Source organism: Neurospora tetraspora, assembly GCF_033439725.1.
Source record: "Neurospora tetraspora strain CBS 560.94 chromosome Unknown B0H65scaffold_4, whole genome shotgun sequence".
Classification (NCBI taxonomy): domain Eukaryota; kingdom Fungi; phylum Ascomycota; class Sordariomycetes; order Sordariales; family Sordariaceae; genus Neurospora; species Neurospora tetraspora.
Window position 1 is genome coordinate 1,950,152 of NW_026944386.1, and position 21,251 is coordinate 1,971,402.

A 21,251-nucleotide genomic window follows, 5' to 3' on the forward strand; every position below is an offset into this window, starting at 1 on the left:
GATAGCGGATTAATAGTACTTAGATTTCGGTAATAGAAGTCGTACTTTTATTAAGAATAATTATTCGAAACGGACTTTGTGGATTTAAAGGCATTTTACTAGCGATTTTAATAAAATCTCGTTAATACTAATTATTTTAATTAATTAGGCTAGAAATTGAATTTATTAAACGAATATGCAACGTACGGTAGGTGGGCGGTATATTAATAAATACTATAAAGTCGAAGATACTATATTAAATAATAATAAAAACGAAGGATAATCGCTACAAACGGTTACTTAAGATTAAAGTAAAGTCTTGTAATAGTTTTATTCAATTATATAACACTAATTATTATTAATAGATAGCATAATAGTGGCAGTAGTCAAGCAGCGATGTGTACGTTGTATATAGTGTGCTGGGCTAGGCTGGGCGGCTAGCTAGGCGGTTGGGCTTACTTAGCGATAAAAGTGGGTTTAGTCTATCTAGGGACTAGTTTGAGTCTACCCAGCTACCGTTTGCATTATACGTTGGGCCAATGTGAGAAAGGGATCGTCAGCTCGCGAACAGGAGCCTAGGGAGCCAGGAGCCAGGAGTCCAAAGGGAGGCAAGGGCACTGTCATCTGTGAGAGCGACCTCGAAGTTTCATGAGCATTTGCAGCTCGTAACGGCGCACATGTGCAAGAGGCTAAAAGCAGGTCAGAGGCAGAAGGGCGACTTGCATCTGCTGCGGGACGAAAGACACAGAATCGCCCGGGACTCATCAATATCCCGGCCAACCCAATGTTCGAATCCAGACCCCAAAACGGATCGTCCTATGCCTGATCCAGAAGACCGCCGATGAAACGCGAAACAACTGCCATCCAATTCCTTCAACCGATCGGATGAAAGATAACAGGTGTAATCACATACCCCAGAGTCGGATACCGAACCCCCTTTTCCCGCGATACATATGCACCTTGAAATGATGGATACAAGTATTGGCTGTCCAAGAGGAAACATGAAGGGGGTTCTCTAGATGGGCTGAATGACCCCCCGTTCCTCATCGACGCCCCCCTAGGTAGAAGAAGTGGAAACTAGTCGCATATGCAAATGCACAAATGCATTTGATACCGTGGTGCTTACGCTGTCCATGAATGACGTTGTCTCCCCTCAATAAACTGTCAACACACTGGAATCGTCAACTGTCTTTTCTGCTGTCTGGGCAAGCGGGCGTGGCACTCGCAGTTCCATTTCTCCATATCCCAAAAGGGACTAGCGCGCGGCCTGCATTTTAGCACTCGCCTAAACGCGCAGCAGCAGCAAGGCCCAGGGCCGCCAGGGCAACGACCGGACCGGGGCAGGGCCACCAGTGACCTTCGTGGAAGTACCTTCCTTGTCCTCCATTTTAGCAGCAGCAGAAGCAGCTCGCCCACCTGCCCCCAGTGCACGGCACCCACTCCCACCACCCACTCCCACTTGCCCACTGCCTGGCCCTGCGCTGCGGTGGAACACCTGGAAATCCGCACTGCCCGGGGCCCTCCCGTTACCCGCCGTCCAGTCCCAGAGGCCAAAGCCAACTTCGAAATCCAGCCAAATCTACCACAAATCTAAATCTTGAAGGCTTCCTTTCCCCCATCCCATCCTGCCGTCCGCCCTCCGCAACCCGAAGCGTCGCCGTTCCAAGCGTAAACACCACAAGCTACAGATTCGGCATTCTTGAAAACGCGCTCCTTGACACCCATCCGCCGCGCCTGGTCGTCGATACAATCCGTCTCCCTGGACCGCGCCGACAGTACATCTGTCGCCTTCAACCCGTTTTTACAACCTGCATCCATCCAATCGCTCGCCGCCCCAGCAACCTGCCGTGAGCGACGACGACGATGAAAGAACTACTGGACACGGACCGAGTGAACTATCTCGTTTGGAGGTTCGCCCCTCCCTCCCCGCCGCCCTCTGCGCTGCTTGTCAAGTGTCAAGACTCGGCGCACTCTCCCTCCCTAGGTTGGGGCTATCCATGGCATTGGCAAAGTACTGACGATGGACTTGCCATCTCCCGTCTTATAGATACCTACTCGAGTCAAGTATGTCTGTTTTTCTTGAATCCCTCCAAGGCGCATGCCCCTTGGCGGTTGGTATTTTTCCCGTTTTCCCGCCTTGTGAGACTAACCGCGCGCACCGTCTTTTGTCCCACAGATTATCGAGACACTGCCGCCAAACTCCAGAAAGAATGGCGAGTGCAGGCTCCCCACAGGAAATTTGACTTTGCAAAGCATGTGCACACGTACGCGCTGGTGTCCTTGTTGAACAAGGGCCTCATCTATGAAGACTACCAAAGGAAATTCGCCGAAGCCAACCAGGTACGATAGCCGCGCACTTTTCTTAGCATTCGCTTTTTCCATCTGCTGCTCTCCAACAAGCTGCATTGGGGTTCAATTCGGCATTACCCTGATGGCGGGCGGCGTCATGCTGCGCTGGCCTCTGGCACACCCAGACACCCCCGGGGGTCGGCTCCTGTGGTTGCAGCGGTTGCAGCGGTTGCAGCGCTGTACTGGGGTCCATGGTTTTTTGCTGACACTTTAGCAGGACACTCGTGAAGGGCAAGCAGCAGCCGAGAGTGCCCGTGGTGTGTTCGGGCCTCTCAAGTTTGAACCAGCACCCAATGAGTCGGGGGAGGACATGGAGGAGGAAGATGAGTCGGAGGCCGAGACCGAGATTGAGAATGGAAATGCGCGAAAACGCGGGAGTGAGCGGCCGCATCACGTATTGCGCAACGGAACGCCTGCGAAGCGACAAAGGCTGAGCAATGGCAACGAGAACGGAAACGGGGCGGAATCGGCCACTACGCCCATGGAAATCGACTCTCACGCAGACAACAGCAACAACAACAACTCGAGTAGCAGCAATGTCAACAACAACCACGCCTACCCATCGCCCCTGGAGGGCGAGCAGGCCGCATCTCCACCACCACGCACCGAGGGCCCAGAGAAGGGCACCCAGACAGAAGAGCCGCTAGATCTCACACCGGCGACGGTATTTCTGCGCATGGGCGCCGACGAGAGCACCGAGTCGGAACTATCAACAAGCCAGGACCAGATGACCGAAAACCCTACTGCGTCGCCGCTGGCGCTGTTCTGCGAGTGGAACCCCAGCAACCCGTCCATCTTGGCGGTTGCCGGGACCGAGGCACTAGCCCGTCTTTGGACTGTCTCGCGTGGAGACGCCCCAGTGGCCGACATCCCTGCAGGTCACGTGGATGACCGCACGGCCCCCCCTTTCACCCTCGACTCCAGCTTCTCCAGCCTCACCGAGCAGGACGTCCTCAAGTCATCCACCGTCTCGTCACTTGCCTGGAACGTCGACGGTACTGCCATTGCCTTGGCTGTGGATCATGGGGGTAAGTCCCGCGTTAGCATCTGGGATGTCAATGGCTCGCCTATCCACCGCTTCGATGGCGTCGACCCTCCTGTCATCAAATTGCGTTGGAGCCCCAACAAAGACTTGCTTTTGGGCGTCAGTCTCGATAGCCGCGGTATAATGGTCACTGTATTCTCGCTATCTACCACAAACTCGGCCTCTCACCTCTTTGAACGCACTCTCGACGATAGTGTTCTCGATGTTTGCTGGGTTAGCGAAACTGAGTTTGTCATTTGTGGAGGTGATTGCCTGGTCGCCTTGCGCTGCGGAGAGAAGGGCATCGAACCTGGCAGAGAGTTCGACACCGGCAAGGACGAAAGTTTCAGCCAGATCAAGTACGATGCAAAGACAGGGCTTATTGCTACTGCCACTGAAAAGGGCGTCGTTCATGTAAGTGGGGCGATACAAGCAAGAAAACAACAACTTTTGAATCTCTACTAACACTCTGCCCGTTAGATCTGGGACCATGCGGGCCAACGGCGGTCCATTAGCGCCCATATCGGAAACATCACTGGTCTTCTATGGCAGCCTTTGGACCGTGAGCCGGAGGAAGATGAAAGATTGCTTGCGTCCAGTGGTGAAGATGGCGCCATCTGCATATGGAACGTGCGCAACGCGGATAACAAGGCGAAGTACTCGATGACGATGGCCGATCAAATTGCTAGCATTGCCATGACCCCCGACGGCACTCATATTGCCGGAGCAACCGCGGACAGGGTCTTGGTGTGGAAGCTCGACGATCCGACGGTGCCCTACGCAAGCTGGAACAAGGAGTCGCATCCGGGTTGGAGGAGCCCCAAAACAGGCGCAGAAGCGGACGAGATCCTCGCACCCTGCCTTGGCTGGGATGCAGAGGGAGGAAAGCTGGTGTATGGCCTAAATAGTCGGGTACGTACCATCTTCATCCGGGCTTGTGGATTTGTGCTAACGGTGTCGCAGCTTGCTGTCATCAACTTTCGCTAGGCGCGACTCAAGGATGGCCTTAAAGAACTCGCGCTGACCCCTGACGAGGACGGCCTGGCCCCTGACGAATCTTACATGTCCTTGGTCGCGTCCTTGTTCACGACCTCGTCTACGTCCTCATATGCCCCCTCTGAGGCTAGCTCGTAATCCCGCGTTGGTCCGCGCAGCTTGGCGGCGGCTCTTGGGTCTAGATCCATAACCGCTTCGATGTCACGAAAAGTGCGAAACGCGAGGCGAGTCTGTTGTTAGGCGTCAAGATGACGTTCCTAGTCCCGCTTGAGTCCCTCCGTTGTACAAGGACCATATTGCCTCCAGTTGTTGCGCCCAGGCTCGCTGCCAGCAGTGCTTGCTAGCATCGCATGGGGGTAGCTTTTCAGCGGCTATTGTGGTTCTCGACCTGGTAACCACGATACCGTCACTGAGCCGTTCGTCATCATTGGATAGAAATTTTCTTAGACGCCGCACCATAGAGTTGCAAGCTGGAGGCCGCTATGAGCTACGGCAGGGAAAGGATGCGCACATGAACAGCCGTCGCAGACAAACACGAGGGGCGTGTTTAGGCCCTATTTAGGTCGAAATGTTTGCCACCAAACACACCATAGTCGAAGGAGGCAACATGGATATTGAGGCCGGTTGTCGCCCTGAGACACTCGTGTTCTTATGGTATGACCTAAAGGCGAGCGAAACTGGACGGAAGCGGATGGCGACGATGAGGAACATTTATATCGGTACCGTGGATATTCGAATTCGATTCCGGCCCGGCACCTCTCTTTAGCCCACCGGTGACCTGAATACCCGCATCCTTCGACAGACCCGCTGTCCTAATAGTTTCGACGTGGTGTTTACCAAGGCACGGGCGATAGGTGATATCATCTACACACAATTGCCGACTTCTGGATGAACGCTATCTCGAGGCGTTCCAAAGAAATCACCAACGTTCTTTTCCCTTGCAGGTTCTTATGCACGACACTTAACATCCTTTTCCTTTTTCTATCATTGGGACAGCGTTTGGTTTCGGAACACCGGACGGCGCCTTTAATGACTATGAAGTATTTCGTTTTATTTAGGCAACAAAACTCTTGAGTCAAAACAACGAGCCGCAGCGAAGACGTGCGAGACTCAAGAAGGCAATGGATGGAGACAATAACAGTCTAGTTTATGAGTGGTAATGCTTGGTTTCCCGAAACAGCATGGATGCACGCGATGATATGGCGAACTGGTTCGTTTGTGGGCTAGACATGAGAATATTTAGTTATATGTACACACTTGTATTATGTTCCCGAGATACGAAGGGGCCATTGATTCTGCATTATTTTACGCTTGAGGAACCAGAAACGTGACCAGTCATTCCGTGACTCGAAACTTTGGTACAGTGGGTAACTGAAATCTGACATGTCGGGTCGCTGGTAACTACAATGCGCGTTGTTTGAAATGGACATTTAAGCTCGCCTTGAGCACTATACTTAAGGACACAGAGATCTCGACTTTTGTAGGATGGCCTAATCCCTTTTCGCAGTAAGTATTCAGTTCCGTATGAGGTTGCTCACGAATTGACTGTTTACATTCACCATGCGAATTTGTGCATGTGAAATCAATGGAGATGGTGGTGCGGGTAGGTGCAGGCGAGCTTTCAATGGGTTTGTTTTTACCGGTGTGGTGGTGAGAGTGCTGTTTAGATGGGACTGAAGTTCATATGATTGGGTTGTACAAGCAAGAAACACTAAGGCACGCCAAAGGTTGCCCGTGGGTGTGATATTTTGTAGGAAGGGTACCCCACTAATTGAGCAGAGGGACTTGAGGTTCGTCACGACGTCGTTACACTGCGCTCACAATCAATCCTATTGACCAACGAAGATATAAGACGACATCGCAAGTGCTATTTACCAAAACTCGCATCGTCCTTCATCTGATGCCGAAATCTGAAAGATAGCACCGGAATCAACGTCAGCACCGATTACAAATTCCAAACTCGAACCTATAAAACGTTCACGAAGCGACAGAGTAAACGCCAAATCCACTGCATATCTCGCCCCGACCAGCACCACCACGGACACGGACACCTTCCCATTCACCTTGCAATATCCTTCGAATAATCGAACAAACCAACTTACATATCTTCCATCACCACATTCACCAAGTACCAATCAACCATCACCACCGAACGACCATCCTCACCTTCCAACCAACGCACCCACTCAGCCTACCTCCCGTCTACAAAATGGACACCCACTCACCCTTCGCCTCAACCACCACCAACTCCTCCCACAACAACAGCACATCCAACCTCCACAACAACAACAACAACCTCACCAGCAGTACCACCAACGTCGGAGGACATATAAACAGCAACTTCACCCCCGAAATGCGAGACAAGCAAGCTAGAGGCAAAGATCCTTATGCTGAACGGTCGGATGAGGAGAGTGATTTTGATGGTGGTGGGGGTTCGGGAGAAAGGTTGGGATTGGGAGGGAGGATTGGAGGTGTAGGTGCTGGTAGGGGGGGAAGGGGAACGGGGATGGGCATGGGAAGGGGGGGAGGTGGTGGTGCAGGTGGTGGAGGGTTGTCGTGGGGGGAGAGGAATAATGTTAGGAGGAAGTAAGTATTTTCCTTTTCTTTTTGATTATTGTTGTGGGTTGGGGATGACGTTGGGAGTTGGCCGGGGAAGGTTGCGGTTGCGGTTCGGCTGTATGGGTGTTGCTTGGGATGGAGATGAACGGGTGGCGAAGAAAAGTGGTGGGGGCAAGCAGGAGACGAACGGAAGGAGGTGGTGGGACTTGCAGGAGGAGTGTGCCTTGCAGAGAAAGATGCCAACTTTAAGGGAAGGTGTGGGCATTGGGCAATCGCAGAAAGACAGGCGGGCAAGAAGGACAAGGCTTCACATACAAAAAAAACGAGCGGAAAAGACAACAAAGGCTAATCTCACCATCAATCACAGAGTAGAAATCTCCGGCAACGCCAAAGCCCTCTCCAGCATGTCCAACTCCAGTCACCACGTCGATTACGACACCCGCGAGAAGCGTCGCAAAGCCTCCATGTTTCTCAACGACCCCGAGTTGTTGATAACACATGCTGAGGCCAGTGGCATGGTGCGTCCCGTCCCCCGCCCTCCTCCCATTTCCATTTCCATTCCCTCCTTTTACCTCTCTCTCTCTCTCGACATTTGGTGCATATAAAAGCTGACTGACCGTTCGGCATTTAAAAACAGACCATCGCCGGCTCCCGCCACCACTTCATGGTCATGCTTTGTGGTTACGACAACAAACCGCGGAAGAAAGCGAACCAGGGCTCTTCCTCTGTTAGCAGTGGTTCGTCGTCGCGCGTGTATCAGGCTGGTTCGGGGTACAATTCTAGGGTATGATTTGAATGAATTTGATATGGTTGATCTGTGTGTGAGGACGAGATCTGATTCAACATATCTTTTATCTACCTTCATCTGCCCTTGGGGATATATGGACACAACTAGGCCAGGACCAGCCATGTCACGTCACCGAACACATGAATATTTTTTTTTTCCACATGCACAACCGAAGCAACATCAAGCAAATATCAATATTATTCCCAATCATTTTCTCCGCCACATATTTACACCTACCAACCAACCCCCAGAAACAAATCTGGAAGTCCACACAACTCCCCTTCGTTAGGTGGTAGAAGGCAATGGCAGGTGAACAACAAAACACTAAATCCTCCCTTACAACCTGGACAGAACCAGAATCGCCGCCAGCAGCAATCACCCGATTCGATACCACTCTGGTCAGAGCTGTCGGACTATTTTGATTCATTTGATTCAATCCCTCCGTTTAGTCTTTAGTGATGGGTGGCACCCGAATGGGGACGGACGGGTTGGGAACTTGGAAGGGAAGAGGAATGTGGGGAAATGGAAAGTGATATCAAAACGGCTCGAGCAATTGACGAGCAAATGAACAGCAATAATGAACGAGCAACAGACGGACAGGTACACAATCAACTAGTCTAGGGGGTGGGTAGGTATTAAACAATAACAGAGATAAGGTTTACAAACAGAAGTGGTATTATGTATGAGTGCTCAGACAGACCCAAGAAGAATAGTTGACAGAGCTGAGAGTGTTGAGCAGAGAGGTAGTAGTACCTCTATGTACTGTGTGTGTATGTATGTATGTCTTGACTCTCGAACAGCGGCCATATATATACCCACCAAAACCTGTTCCTAGTTACATACCCAGATCACAGCAAGCAGCCTTGATAAACTCTTTTCTCTACCATATACAATCACATACGACCATACCCACTGGAAAACTCGGGATCCCGTCCGCTCTCCCATAGATAAGCCAGTGAGGGCCAGACTAGTAGTTGGGTCGGTGACGACCAGCGAATCCCTGGTGTTGTATGTTTCTTTTTTTGCTCTTTTTTTGCTGCATCTTCTTGACACACACCTCTTTCACTATCGTGATGAATTGCGTCTTTGACTTTTTCATGGTTTCGTTTCGTTTGAACATTTTTTTCCTTCTTCTTTTCTTAACTACCGCGAAGAAATGTATTGATGGGAAGTCTCGTTGTGTGTGCAGTGGTTTGCTTGTTGGCCTGATTAATGGATGATATCAACCGACCTTACACACGGTTCCGAAACCTATCGAGATCCTTTAGAAGATATGTAGTGTGACCTGGGTTGAACGGACATGGAGGTACGCATGAAATGAATTTTGGGGGTATGTATCTGTAAACCAACAATGAACTGAACTATCCATCCCTCTTAGACGAGGCATGTAAGCTGGATAAGGTACTCAAAATCACCATGGTACATAATGGATGTAAGAGGAGGGTTCCACAATAGAAAGATCTCCACGGGCGGGCGCCTTTTAGGGCAAGTTACTGGAACGTAAGTAATGATTATCGTATACAAAAGTAAAAGACTCGCCGATAATGCCAGGGGAAGACACAAAGATGTTGACATTGAGATACGGTCTTCCAGGTAACTTTGGCAGTGCTTACTTACCTAGTAAACCAGTCACACACCGGGTCTTGGCCAGCGGCAAAAAGTGTCAGTATATGTGTGCCCTGGTAGACCTGGCAATCCTGGAAGTTGAATTTTATTCAAATTCCCATGTCTGGTAAAGTTCGACGACCCTAACGACTCAACACACCATGCGCGACCAGATCGCCGGACTTGTACATGACATCACTGCAAAGTGTGGTGGCGGGATCGTGAACTGGCCCCCCAACCCGCATTGGTCGATTGGAATAGGTATAAGAAATAATGTTCAAGACATGTGTGAATGGTGAGCTTGACCACATATGTTCTGTTGTGATGATGATGGTGTTTCTGAGTAGGCAGAGGGATGAGAAGAAGCGAGGGGGGGGAAAATGATAGGATGGTGTAAAAGCCAACCAAGTCTGACAAGACTCTCTCGGCAGTTTGAAACACACCCGCACGTGAACCACAATCCGGGGTACGCAAACCAAAATCCGGGGTGCGTGAATAGATCAATATGTAGGGCCAATGGCTTGGTACCGATGATGGCAAGACTTGTACCGTTTTGGGTTTGGGGATTGGGGGTTTTCGGGTAGGAAACTTGGGGAAAGGTGAGAGCCGAAGCTTGGCGAGAACGGTGCGAGTTGACCAAGAAGGAGGTGAAGCTAGAAGCTGGGCGCATCTGGGGAAGTTCGGTAAACTGATTGCGCGGGAGCCAACGGGAGTGGTCGAAAGAAGGGCCTGGCCGGGCGGCCGGGCGACAGGATGGAGAGCGTCACAGAGTTAACGGAGCGGATCGGGTGCGACCCTGAGGCTCACCCTCCCTTGCGACTCCAACAAAGCGGCATGACCTGGATCGTGATCTCGCTCGCGCGCGGTGATCTTTGAACAGCCCATACTGCTTTGGTAGATATGCTTGCCCACCGTATCTGTGACATAAGCCAAGAAAAACCAATGCGGTACGTTTTGGGAACGTTTTGAGACGTCCTTTGTCGGTGTACTAGGGAGAATCGGGTTGTTTACGGTTGATACCGGTTTACCGGACCCGGGGCCGGGCCAAGGCACAGACGTCCAGCCGATCCGGTTGGTTTTCTTATCGTCGTCGATCTTTCGGCCTTCTGTAAAACTGTAAAACGCTGCAAGAACGTGGTTTTCTCCGCAACAGGTGCTTCCCCCCTGAATGAATGATACGCAACTCCTGACTTGTTGCCAATGAGAAGAGCCCGAGTATCAACCACCTCACACCGAGAACGCCGAAAAACTGGAGAAAAAGCTAGAGTAAACTGGGGTCGGACGTCCGGACTACGGGGTTACACTCGGGTCCAACTCCGTACCGACATTTCCCAGAGTAGCTGTGAAACAATTTGGATCTGTTTTGAGGGTGCCTTCCTCGAGTGTCTTTTATTCTGTCTGCAAATGTTTTGTCAAGGCGTAGCTGATATGAATTTGATAAAAGTCAGCACTGCTTACGCTGTAACGCTCCCGGTTCTGAGCGGATTCCAAATACCAAGCTTGGAGTGTAACGTCAGGATTCCGTAAGCTCTGTAAGGTTATATATGCAAGGGCCGTAATACAGCACGCTATCGTCGGCCACCCCCCGGACTCTTTTCGAAGCGCTGCCGTGTTTCTTTTGTTTGAGTGGAGTACTAGTACATAGCAAAGGTAGCATACACTAGTTGATGATACCGTAAGGAGCGACGAAACTTGGCCGTCGATCAATCTTCGGTATGCTTCAGCCATGACTCTACTCTGACCGGTGATGATGGCACAGATGAGTCTTGGTAATGCCAATTGCCCACGGAGTATTTGTCAAGATAGTAACGGCTCTTGGCCTACACGTCGATGTTATGGTGGTTTTGACTATGGTTGTTTCTGGCCTTGACAGAATTGCGGCTTTGGATGGCAGCCTGGGGACTGACAGGACAGTTGAGACGAGACGGTGAGTTGTTCGCCACCCCCTTCCCATGTTGCGGGGAAAGTGCTTGAAGTTGACGACCCCAGCGCCAATCCTCAGGACTAACGGCGGCCCCGCGATATCAATGACGCGAGGCTGGGGAAGGGGGAGCGACGGCGGGGCCATACCAGCATTGCTCGCGTTGCGGTGCGAGCCCGAGCTCGTTTTTGGATCTTGCTCTTCGTCCGCAGGAGATAGACCATTCAGGTGATCATTCAGGAGACCCCTGTTGGACCCCGATATGCGCTGTCGTTGGAGTTGCGCTAGATGAACGATACGCCGTCTTGTCAGGTATACAATATCATCGCCGTGAGCATTTTTGCGAATTTAAGAAAGTCGATTTGCCGGTGTCCAGAGTCAACTTGGATATATCGTCAGTGTAACCTCTAGGGTTCACTGCAGTGATGTGAGCCTGACCCTGTCTAGCGTACCTCTATGCGGTCATAGCCGAGCCCATAGAGACCGGTACCGGAAAGTCATGACCATGGGTGACTGCTACGGTAGCGAGAAATCGGGTTGATAATATTTCGGAGCAATAGTGTAGTGGTCATCTTGGTGTCTATCACCTGGTGCAGAGGTGATACCGCTTATTCTCATTCAAACCGGATTTATCTAACCTCCTTGTAGTTTAGTGCAGCCAGGTGGGCACCTGCAACTAGGGTAATCAACGTGGCCATACAAGGGGGTTCGAATGGTTTATAGGGGAAAAAAAAGTGGCCTCCCCTGCTAGAGTGGCTGCTTGGTAAAAGAGGGGGTTCTGGAGACTGCTAGCATTTTAATTCCTATTAATCTCGTCGTTTTTATCCTTCTTTTCTTCAACACCAGCTATAAAAACGACGATATTTTCAACTCTTCCCTATAAAACTATGCCTCGTCTTGACCTTGGGACTATCGATATCGTTTGTATGTAAATGGTTATATAATCTATATTATTTATTAGATTTAACTTCGTTTTATAGACGTAATAAAAGATTTTAAAGATATTAAAGTTTTTATTGTTGATAATGAATATAATATCGTCTACTAGCAACCTTCTTCCTATAGGTTTATATACGTTACTGGTTTATTCTTTAAAAGTAGTGGCTAGTATTTTGGTTGGGTTCGAAAATAGTAGAAGTCAGTTATTAAAGAGTATATTTTAAACGAGAATTATCTGGTTAAATACTTTATAAAATCGAGAGGGAGGCGATAGTAAAATTACGATATGTAGGGTATTAAGAGAGAGTAGTAAAAAGGTAAAGTATTTGTATAGGTAGAAGAGTTTATTGTTATTAAAAATAAAGACGAGGATTAATTTAATGAAATTAGTACCGTTGAACTTCCTTCCTCCTTTTTAATATTTAATATCATATTATCCAAATTATTAGACGGTTTGACGATAGTATTATAATTGGCCTTTCGAAGTATAGAGACGAGTTCGAGCTTTTTAAATTTATTGAAGTTAAAAATCCGCCGTTATTTATAGAAGGACCGTAGCTAGTTAATAGTATAATTTGAATAATTTATTTATAGTCCGTTAAGAGTAGCCTCCTTATTAGGTTTGAAATATTGGGTATTATTAATAACGTTAATATTATTAGTTTTTTCGAATCTAATAAAGTCGATATCTTTCTAATTAATACCTTTAATTTTAATTTTGTAGTCTTCCTACTTATTAAGCCGTATAGAAAAACTATAATTAATAAAGGATTTAGCTACCAAACCAGGGTTCTTTTCGTCGATAAATTAAATAGCTCGTATTATAATATGAGTAAGTATAATCCTTTTTTTCGACGGGGTCTACTATTCGAATTTACCGTCCCGGACTTCCCTTTCTTCGATATATTTATTATATATTTTGAAAAAGTATACTTTAATAGATTTGTTGATATAGGTATCGAAGGGTTGCAATAAGGGGGTAAGGCTACTAGGGATTATAGTTCTATTAATACTATATTTATCGAGGGTATTAAATATATCCTTTATTTTATAAAATTTAGCGGTATTTATAATTAATAATACTTTATCGTTATTAATACCCATTTCTTTACTGAATTTTTTATAAATTTATTTAACTATCAATTTTTCGCTATTATATACTGTTTTATTGAATTCGACGGTTACTCCTAGGTAATATACCGCTTTTTCTTCTATATAAAGTAATATTAGAAATAGAAAAGAAAAAAAGGAAAAAATGTATAACTTCTACTTCCTTCCTTTTTTCCTTTTTTTTCCTATGGTTAAGTAGGGAATGTACTATTTGCCCGCCTCTATTTATATTATAATTTATTTACCCATAAATAGTAAGTAAAGGATACGGTACTAATTTACCCTTCTATCGGGTTAAGGTTTTACTTTAAATTAATAACCGTACCGGCTATAGGGAAAAGAAAGAAAAAAAGTAAAAAAAATAAAAGGGGAAACCCTATATTACGCATAGTATTGCACTTATTTACCCGCTTCGGCTTGGATTATTACCTATTTATCCATAAATAGTAGGATTAATACAGCGTTAGTACCTTCTATCGGTTCTAGTTTTATATACGATTTATAGTTTAAAGGCGTAATATAAGGGGTGGAGGAAGGAGATGGATATAAATAAAGGGGAAAAGAATAAAAAATAATAAAAGAAATAATTTAATTAACTATTTATAATCTTTCTTCTATTAGTATTTAATGTACCCTTAAATATTAATTTAGGTAGTAACTTCTATAACCTATTTGTAAAAATATATAGAATTAGGGTCGCTTACTGCTTATTCTAGCCGCTTCGGTCGGTTTTATTTATAATAGTATCGTTACTTCTAATATTGTATTTTATACCGTCGAAGAATTCAAAGGGTATAGGGGTCTCGTCGAAATTAATAATAAATTGCTTATCAACCTATTAATTAAAAGAGGGGAAGTTAATTAATAGGAGGTTAAATAATAGAGTAAATTGGATATAAAATACTTATTTTATAGGAGGTAAGCGGGCTATAAATTAAATAATTAATAGTTAGCGTTATAGGTAGGGTAGTATTCTTACGTACGAATTTAAGGAAGTTAGTTATAAAACGAAGGTAATCCTTTAGTAATTTAAATAATTGCTTTATTACCCGCTGTATTATAATATTGTAATAGCGAAAGAATCCTTTAACCTAACTAATCAAAAAAGTAAAGTCCGAATAGGGTTAGCTGGTAAATCGATAAAAAATATATTTAAACTACCGTTTAAATTAGCCGATACGTATAAAATCGCGTACTTTCTATTTTAAAAGGAAGTTAGTAAATAACTTTCTTTCTATATTTAATTATTTAGGTCGGTATTAGAAAGCCGTACCATAAACAATATTATCCTTATAAGTCTACTAATCTGATATAATAAAACGTAGAATTTTAAACTATTTAACGGTATTGTTATAAATAGGACGGACTTTACTAATAAGTAGGGTAGGAAGCCGTTTACTATCGAATTAATATATTTCGAACTAGAGGATATCGATACGAAAGTAAGGTCGCCGTTAAAGGTTAGTATAAACGGGCGTATCCACGAAATAATATAAGAGAAAATCTAATACTTTAATTTTAATATCTTTAGATTGCTATAGATATAGTCGCTTAATTTAAAGTAGTAAAATATATACCCTATTTTTATATCATTTAGCTAAAGTACGAACTTTTTTTACCAGGTTTCAATTTTATTATAATACCTTTATAAAAAAGACGGGGTTATTATTCTAATATTATTAATAAAAAAGTTATATTTGTAGACGAGGGAGTTAATAAGAATGATATTGATAATAAAAAAGATTAATTAAGAGGATAAAACTAATTAGATTAGATTTCTTAAATGAGAATAGAAATCTAAGTATTTAGTACGGTTAGGAGGGGAATTATATAATAAAAAGCTATAGTTAAATAAATATAATAATATAGGTTGAAATTTAAAATGAAATTTACTTTGGGGTCGGTCGGGTTTTTAATATTAAACCCGCGACGGGAATTTTAATAGTGGTAAGCTTAAATACGTTGCTAGACTTAACGCTTACTTCTTTAATAAAAGATTATATCGCGATCGATAGTTTTGGTATTGTTTGATTGATTCTGGTTGATCTGTTGATTCTAGTAGTTTGAGGGCACGAGTTAGAATCGAGAAAGGTGGTTGTTTGAGGAAGGAGGAAGGAAGTAGGGTGGCTAGGCGAGATTCTCAAAGATTACTAGCACGGAGCACACGGCTGGCAGGGGAGTCTGCAGGTAGCTGGCAGGGTTGAAAAGTACGTTAAAGTAGGCTTGTCGGCCCGGCTATACTATAATGGGTTTAGCGGGGCAGGGGGGGATAAATCCGGTTTGAATGAAAAAAAACGGTAGTCTTTAAGTAGGTGATGGATAATGTCTTGGTTGAGGTCAAGGCCAAGACAAACCTGGAAGCATTTGAGATTCCCAAAGTGGATTACATCGGGACTAAGCGGTGGGGTTGATGGTGGGGAAGAGCAGCATGGCAGTGTGGGGTAAAGCCTTGTGATAAGATTGCGCGAGCAGGGGCACTGGCCTGGTGGACTCGGACCTCAATATGAGCCGTGCACAGGCCGCCACGCGATTACCCGTTGAGGTTAGGTTGCTTGGCGGGAGCCATTGAATGTTGAGGATTCGTTGCGGGGACGGGATCCCAACCGAAACTTTGGTTTCTCCTTACATCCGTCCCAGCCGTTACATCTTCAAGAGCATACTTGTACGAGCCCGTCCGCCTTGAAAATATCAGCTGGCCCCAAATTTTGGATTGCTACTGGCTTACCTACAAGACTTGTTATATCAATGTCTATCAACACAAGCCATTGGGCTTCACCTCCCTTTTGCCCCTGGTACCGTTTTGCTGAATACCTGAACTGGCCCCAAATTTTGGATTGCTACTGGCTTACCTACAAGACTTGTTATATCAATGTCTATCAACACAAGCCATTGGGCTTCACCTCCCTTTTGCCCCTGGTACCGTTTTGCTGAATACCTGAACAGGCCCCTAATGCACGCCATTTACGAAATGACTCGCGACCAATCATTTGGGCGAATTGGCCGAAGACGCGGATGCGCCCGTGCTGTCCTTCCAAGTCAAGCCGCCTCCCACATCCCCAGCGGACAATATCATCAACCAAACAAACCCGAACCGAACCGAATCTTGATGACAGAATGCGACAAACCACATTACCGATCTGAAGTCAATATAAGCAAGGCAACAACAGAAGACATCTGAAATTCGACACTTTCCAAGGGTTAAATCTGATAGGGACGGGGTGTTGGGAAAGGCCCACTGTTAGAACGCTACTAACAAGCCTACAATGCCACCTCACAAATCCTTCCATACGACAATGGAGACATATAATTTCTACAACGTGTTCAAAAGCCAGCGGCTCGTAATTCCGTGGCCCATGGATTCCATTGAGATTTTCTCGTCAAGCAACCACTAAGTCCAGTCTACCGGGGCATTACGGACGGCGGCGGCGCATCGTAGCACGTACACTGCGTACTAACACCGCGTAACAGTCAGGGTCCAAGAGAATCCCGAGAAACTGTAAGTAGGTATGCAACCCGAGCAGCCACAGTGTGATGGTTATACATGTCCAAGGGGATAACCAGGTAGGACCTGGCATGTATGATTGTGCGCTACTGTAAACCTGACATGGCATCTGAGTAGGTTGCCGGGTCTGAGCAACATGGTTCTTCCCATTCCTTATACACATGACCTCCGCAGTCACGTCGATTCTTCCATATCAAGCAAACTGAGAAAGCCATCGATAGGATCACCAAATGAACCCCTTTTCCAAGTGTCCGTCGTTGGACCAACTGCATTTCGCTAGAGAACAATATACTACGCTGCTACCACACTACGAATATGTACTGTGGTATATGCGGGCGATTTTAAACAGTTAAGAGCGAAGCGATTAAAAGATTCGCCGATCGAAGGGTTAGTTGCCCAATCTGGAAAGCGCGGGGCTCCGGCAAGTAGCGAATAGTCTCGACCTTCCACACTAGTCGAAGCTCAGATGACAAAAAGATGGAGGGGCAGCTCTGAAGTGAAGAGTATCTGAAGTGTGGGTAGGGTTCAGAGTTCGATGGTCACTCAGCCTCGGGCAGATGGAGAATCTGGCCATGTCTCTCCGACTGTACGCTGACGCTTGGGGCTCCGGTTCGGCCGTCACCCGCGGAGCCCTTGGAACCAAAACAACCTCCAGACGGGATGGTCATCCCCAATCCCAACCCGAGTCCCGTCCAGGTCCCAATGGCCCCAATGGCGGCCCTCCACAGTCCACAGTGGTCCCCATCCCGAGCCAGGTCATCCACCCGTCCGACCCTAGCAGTGTGCCTAGTCAGTCAATCCGTACATCATTCACGGTTACATCCTCTATCCATGCAGCTCTCCATGGCCTTCTCCATTCGGGCGGGTATGCGTCGTTTTGGTGGTGGTTTCGGTGGTGCTCGGTGGTGCTCATAATACAAAAGCCCATCGGCCCCCGTCCTGCCATCCCGCCGTCCCCCCTTCCTTCTGCCTGCTGTACCTGTACACCAACCTGACCTGCCTGTTGTCCTCTCCTTTTTCCTCTTTGCCCTTTTATCCCAATCTCCTCTCTTTGGTTTGCGAAACCTTGGCCTCCTGTCAGCTGGCCACCGTGATCCATTCACTGCTCTGCCTTGTCCTGCGTCTTTGATTTCAGCACCGAATCCGTCTTGCTTGGAGCTGCTTCTACCTCGCATCCTTTTCAGCGAAGCGCAATATTGCTTCAGCACAGACATCTATCATTAACACCCAGAACAACCACACCACAGCCACCATGTCTGGTAGCCCCGATTCTTCCGCGGCAGTAGTGCCCGAGGCTCACGTTGTTGAGACCTACCGTAAGTTCCGAAGCCCCCCAGAGCCCCAATTGGCCGCGCAGCATGGCTGGCTGTCAGGAGATGCAATGCGCTCGGGAGACTCTCATGAGGAGACTGGAGGCTCCAACACGAGATTCGGCTGGCCGCGGAGTTGCGCCGAACAGGCTAGCAGGGTCTTGAGTCAGGCAATTTGCTAACACTGGAATTTTCTCTTAGAGCCCCCTAAGGAGATGCTTGAGAGTATGTTAACCCCCCATGGTGGATGCCGCCCCCAACCAAAGTTGTTGGGGTTGATCGGTTATTGTCACACCACTGCGGGGAAACTCGCCTAGGACTAAGGGAAAGGAACACGCAAAAATTGCTAACTGGATACCACAGACCACCCAAGCAAACCTCATCTTGCCAGTGAGTAAACCCCCTAAAAACTCCGTTACCCGGGCCCCCGGCCTACTATTATCCCCGCCCCTTCCCTCGCACAACCTGGAAGGCAGCATTCGCTTCCGCGCCGGTTTTCGGCGACTGCTACGCTACGCGCACTTCCCCCTTTTCTCTGCGTCCGACTCCAAGTTGTCGGGTCTCCGGACCCCTCATCTGGTCCAATCCCATTCCCTTGTGCTTGAGCTAACATGACTTTGCGCCAGACTTCGAGGAGTACCAGAAGTTGTACAAGCAGTCCATCACCGAGCCCAATGTGTTCTGGGCTGAGCGCGCCCGCGAGCTCCTGTCGTGGAGCAAGGATTTCCAGACTGTCCACAGCGGTTCCCTCGTCAACGGTGACAACGCCTGGTTCGTAGAGGGCGAGCTCAATGCCTCATACAACTGCGTCGACAGACACGCCCACAAGGACCCCAACAGAGTCGCCATCATCTACGAGGCCGACGAGCCCGGTGAGGGAAGGAATGTTACCTATGGCGAGCTCCTCAGGGAGGTCTCCAAGCTCGCCCATGTCCTCACCAACTTGGGCGTTCGCAAGGGAGACACCGTCGCCATCTACCTTCCCATGATTCCCGAGGCCATCGTTGCCCTGCTTGCTTGCAGCAGAATTGGCGCCATCCACTCCGTCGTTTTCGCCGGTTTCTCCTCCGACTCCCTCCGCGACCGTGTCGTCGATGCCCAGTCCAAGGTCGTCATCACCACCGATGAGGGCAAGCGCGGTGGCAAGCTGATTGGCACCAAGAAGATCGTCGATGAGGCTCTCCAGCAGTGCCCCGATGTTCGCAACGTGCTCGTCTACAAGCGCACCGGCGCCGACATCAACATGACCCCCGGCCGTGATCTCTGGTGGCACGAGGAGGTTGAGAAGTACCCTGCTTACTACACCCCCGTGGCCATGGCCTCTGAGGATCCTCTCTTCCTTCTCTACACCTCTGGCTCCACTGGCAAGCCCAAGGGAGTTGCCCACTCTACCGCTGGTTACCTGCTCGGTGCTGCCATGACCGGCAAGTACGTTTTCGACATCCATGACGGTGACAGGTACTTCTGCGGTGGTGATGTCGGCTGGATTACTGGTCACACCTATGTCCTCTACGCCCCGCTCTTGCTCGGTGTCTCGACCGTCGTTTTCGAGGGTACCCCCGCCTACCCCAACTTCTCCCGCTACTGGGACATCATTGAGCAGCACAAGGTCACCCAGTTCTACGTTGCTCCCACTGCCCTGCGCCTGCTGAAGCGCGCCGGTGACCACCACGTTCGCAACGAGATGAAGTACCTCCGTGTTCTCGGCTCTGTCGGTGAGCCCATCGCCGCCGAGGTCTGGAAGTGGTACTATGATGTTGTCGGCAAGGGCCGCGCCCAGATTTGCGACACCTACTGGCAGACCGAGACCGGCTCCAACGTCATCACTCCCCTTGCTGGCGTTACCCCCACCAAGCCCGGTTCCGCCTCTCTCCCCTTCTTTGGTATCGAGCCCGCGCTTGTCGACCCCGTTACCGGCGAGGAGATCCACGGCAACAACGTCGAGGGTGTCTTGGCCTTCAAGCAGGCCTGGCCAAGCATGGCCCGCACCGTCTGGGGTGCCCATAAGCGCTACATGGAGACCTACCTCGATGTGTACAAGGGCTACTACTTCACGGGCGACGGTGCTGCCCGCGACCACGAGGGCTTCTACTGGATCCGCGGCCGTGTCGACGACGTCGTCAACGTTAGTGGCCACCGTCTCAGCACTGCCGAGATTGAGGCTGCTCTGATTGAGCATCACTCCGTTGCCGAGTCTGCTGTCGTCGGTGTTGCCGACGAGCTCACCGGCCAGGCCGTCAACGCCTTCGTTGCCGTCAAGGAGGGTACCCAGATCAACGACGCTCTCCGCAAGGAGTTCGTCCTCCAGGTCCGCCGCAGCATCGGTCCCTTCGCTGCTCCCAAGGCCATCTACGTCGTCCCTGATCTTCCCAAGACTCGCTCTGGCAAGATCATGCGCCGCATTCTGAGGAAGATCGTTGCCGGTGAGGAGGATCAGCTTGGTGATATCACTACTGTAAGTTCCAGTCCACAAACCGGATAGCTGCATGCAAAGTACTAACAATTGGAAATAGCTCTCCGATCCCAGCGTCGTTGCTAAGATCATCGAGGTCGTCCACGAGCAGCGCAAGTAAAGAAAGAGAAAGCCAACAAAGAAGTAAAAAGCATATAAACCTATCTAATCTTTTTCTTTATTTCGAATGGGGCAGGGGATTTTGGGATTCATATACCATAAGGGCTAGCCTACTAGTAAGCTGCAAGTCAGTGTCAGTAGTGGTAGTCAAACGTCCAGGAAAAGGGCAAAAGGAAGGGAAACGGCAATGATTATATACCGGTTTTAGGTCAAGGAGAAGAAGAGGAAAGGGTGGAGGAGGAGGAAGAACACTTTAGTGGGTTCTTTCTTCTACACAAGGAAGGACGCACGGTCAGTTGGTCCGTCATATGTCGTCTCAACAGGCAGGCACATTGTTGAAAGATGAGCGATGTTTTTCTTTTTTTGGTTATGTTATATCATGGTACTCTTTTTACAACAGTATATCTTTTTTTTTTCCTTGGGTTATTACATGTTCCAGGATACCTCTTGAGCGAAAGATCAATAGATTACTGGTTTGCATCTATGCACCACAGGAGTCATTTCTCGTTGTTCAGCCGTCATATTGCGCAATTACTAGCCAGCAGAACGTTCTGCCGTCGCTCTGAGGTAGAGTTATCAACAGTTTTGATCCATCTCC

At 48.2% G+C, this 21,251-nt stretch overlaps 4 protein-coding genes across 4 annotated transcripts; all 4 read left to right on the top strand.

The window, feature by feature from the left end:
* The first annotated feature begins 2,483 nt into the window (after positions 1-2,483).
* Positions 2,484-4,465, top strand: B0H65DRAFT_191563 (WD40-repeat-containing domain protein). The gene is made up of 3 exons (XM_062821652.1): positions 2,484-3,766; positions 3,833-4,264; positions 4,316-4,465. The coding sequence occupies exons 1-3, from the start codon at positions 2,639-2,641 to the stop codon at positions 4,337-4,339; spliced, it is 1,584 nt and encodes a 527-aa protein (XP_062681609.1). The 5' UTR covers positions 2,484-2,638; the 3' UTR covers positions 4,340-4,465.
* Positions 4,466-6,208: 1,743 nt separating this feature from the next.
* Positions 6,209-7,697, top strand: B0H65DRAFT_573640 (uncharacterized protein; the record flags this gene model as incomplete). The annotated part of the gene is made up of 3 exons (XM_062830553.1): positions 6,209-6,934; positions 7,275-7,425; positions 7,545-7,697. Exons 1-3 carry the CDS (start codon positions 6,558-6,560, stop codon positions 7,695-7,697), a joined length of 681 nt encoding a protein of 226 aa, XP_062681610.1. The 5' UTR covers positions 6,209-6,557.
* An 888-nt stretch (positions 7,698-8,585) lies between these two features.
* On the top strand, positions 8,586-8,991 carry B0H65DRAFT_191614 (uncharacterized protein). Its single transcript, XM_062821653.1, has one exon. The coding sequence runs from the start codon at positions 8,705-8,707 to the stop codon at positions 8,912-8,914; it is 210 nt and encodes a 69-aa protein (XP_062681611.1). The 5' UTR covers positions 8,586-8,704; the 3' UTR covers positions 8,915-8,991.
* Positions 8,992-17,895: 8,904 nt separating this feature from the next.
* On the top strand, positions 17,896-20,825 carry B0H65DRAFT_191636 (uncharacterized protein). Its single transcript, XM_062821654.1, has 5 exons — positions 17,896-18,087; positions 18,283-18,306; positions 18,445-18,471; positions 18,708-20,536; positions 20,595-20,825. Exons 1-5 carry the CDS (start codon positions 18,024-18,026, stop codon positions 20,652-20,654), a joined length of 2,004 nt encoding a protein of 667 aa, XP_062681612.1. The 5' UTR covers positions 17,896-18,023; the 3' UTR covers positions 20,655-20,825.
* Positions 20,826-21,251: the final 426 nt, after the last annotated feature.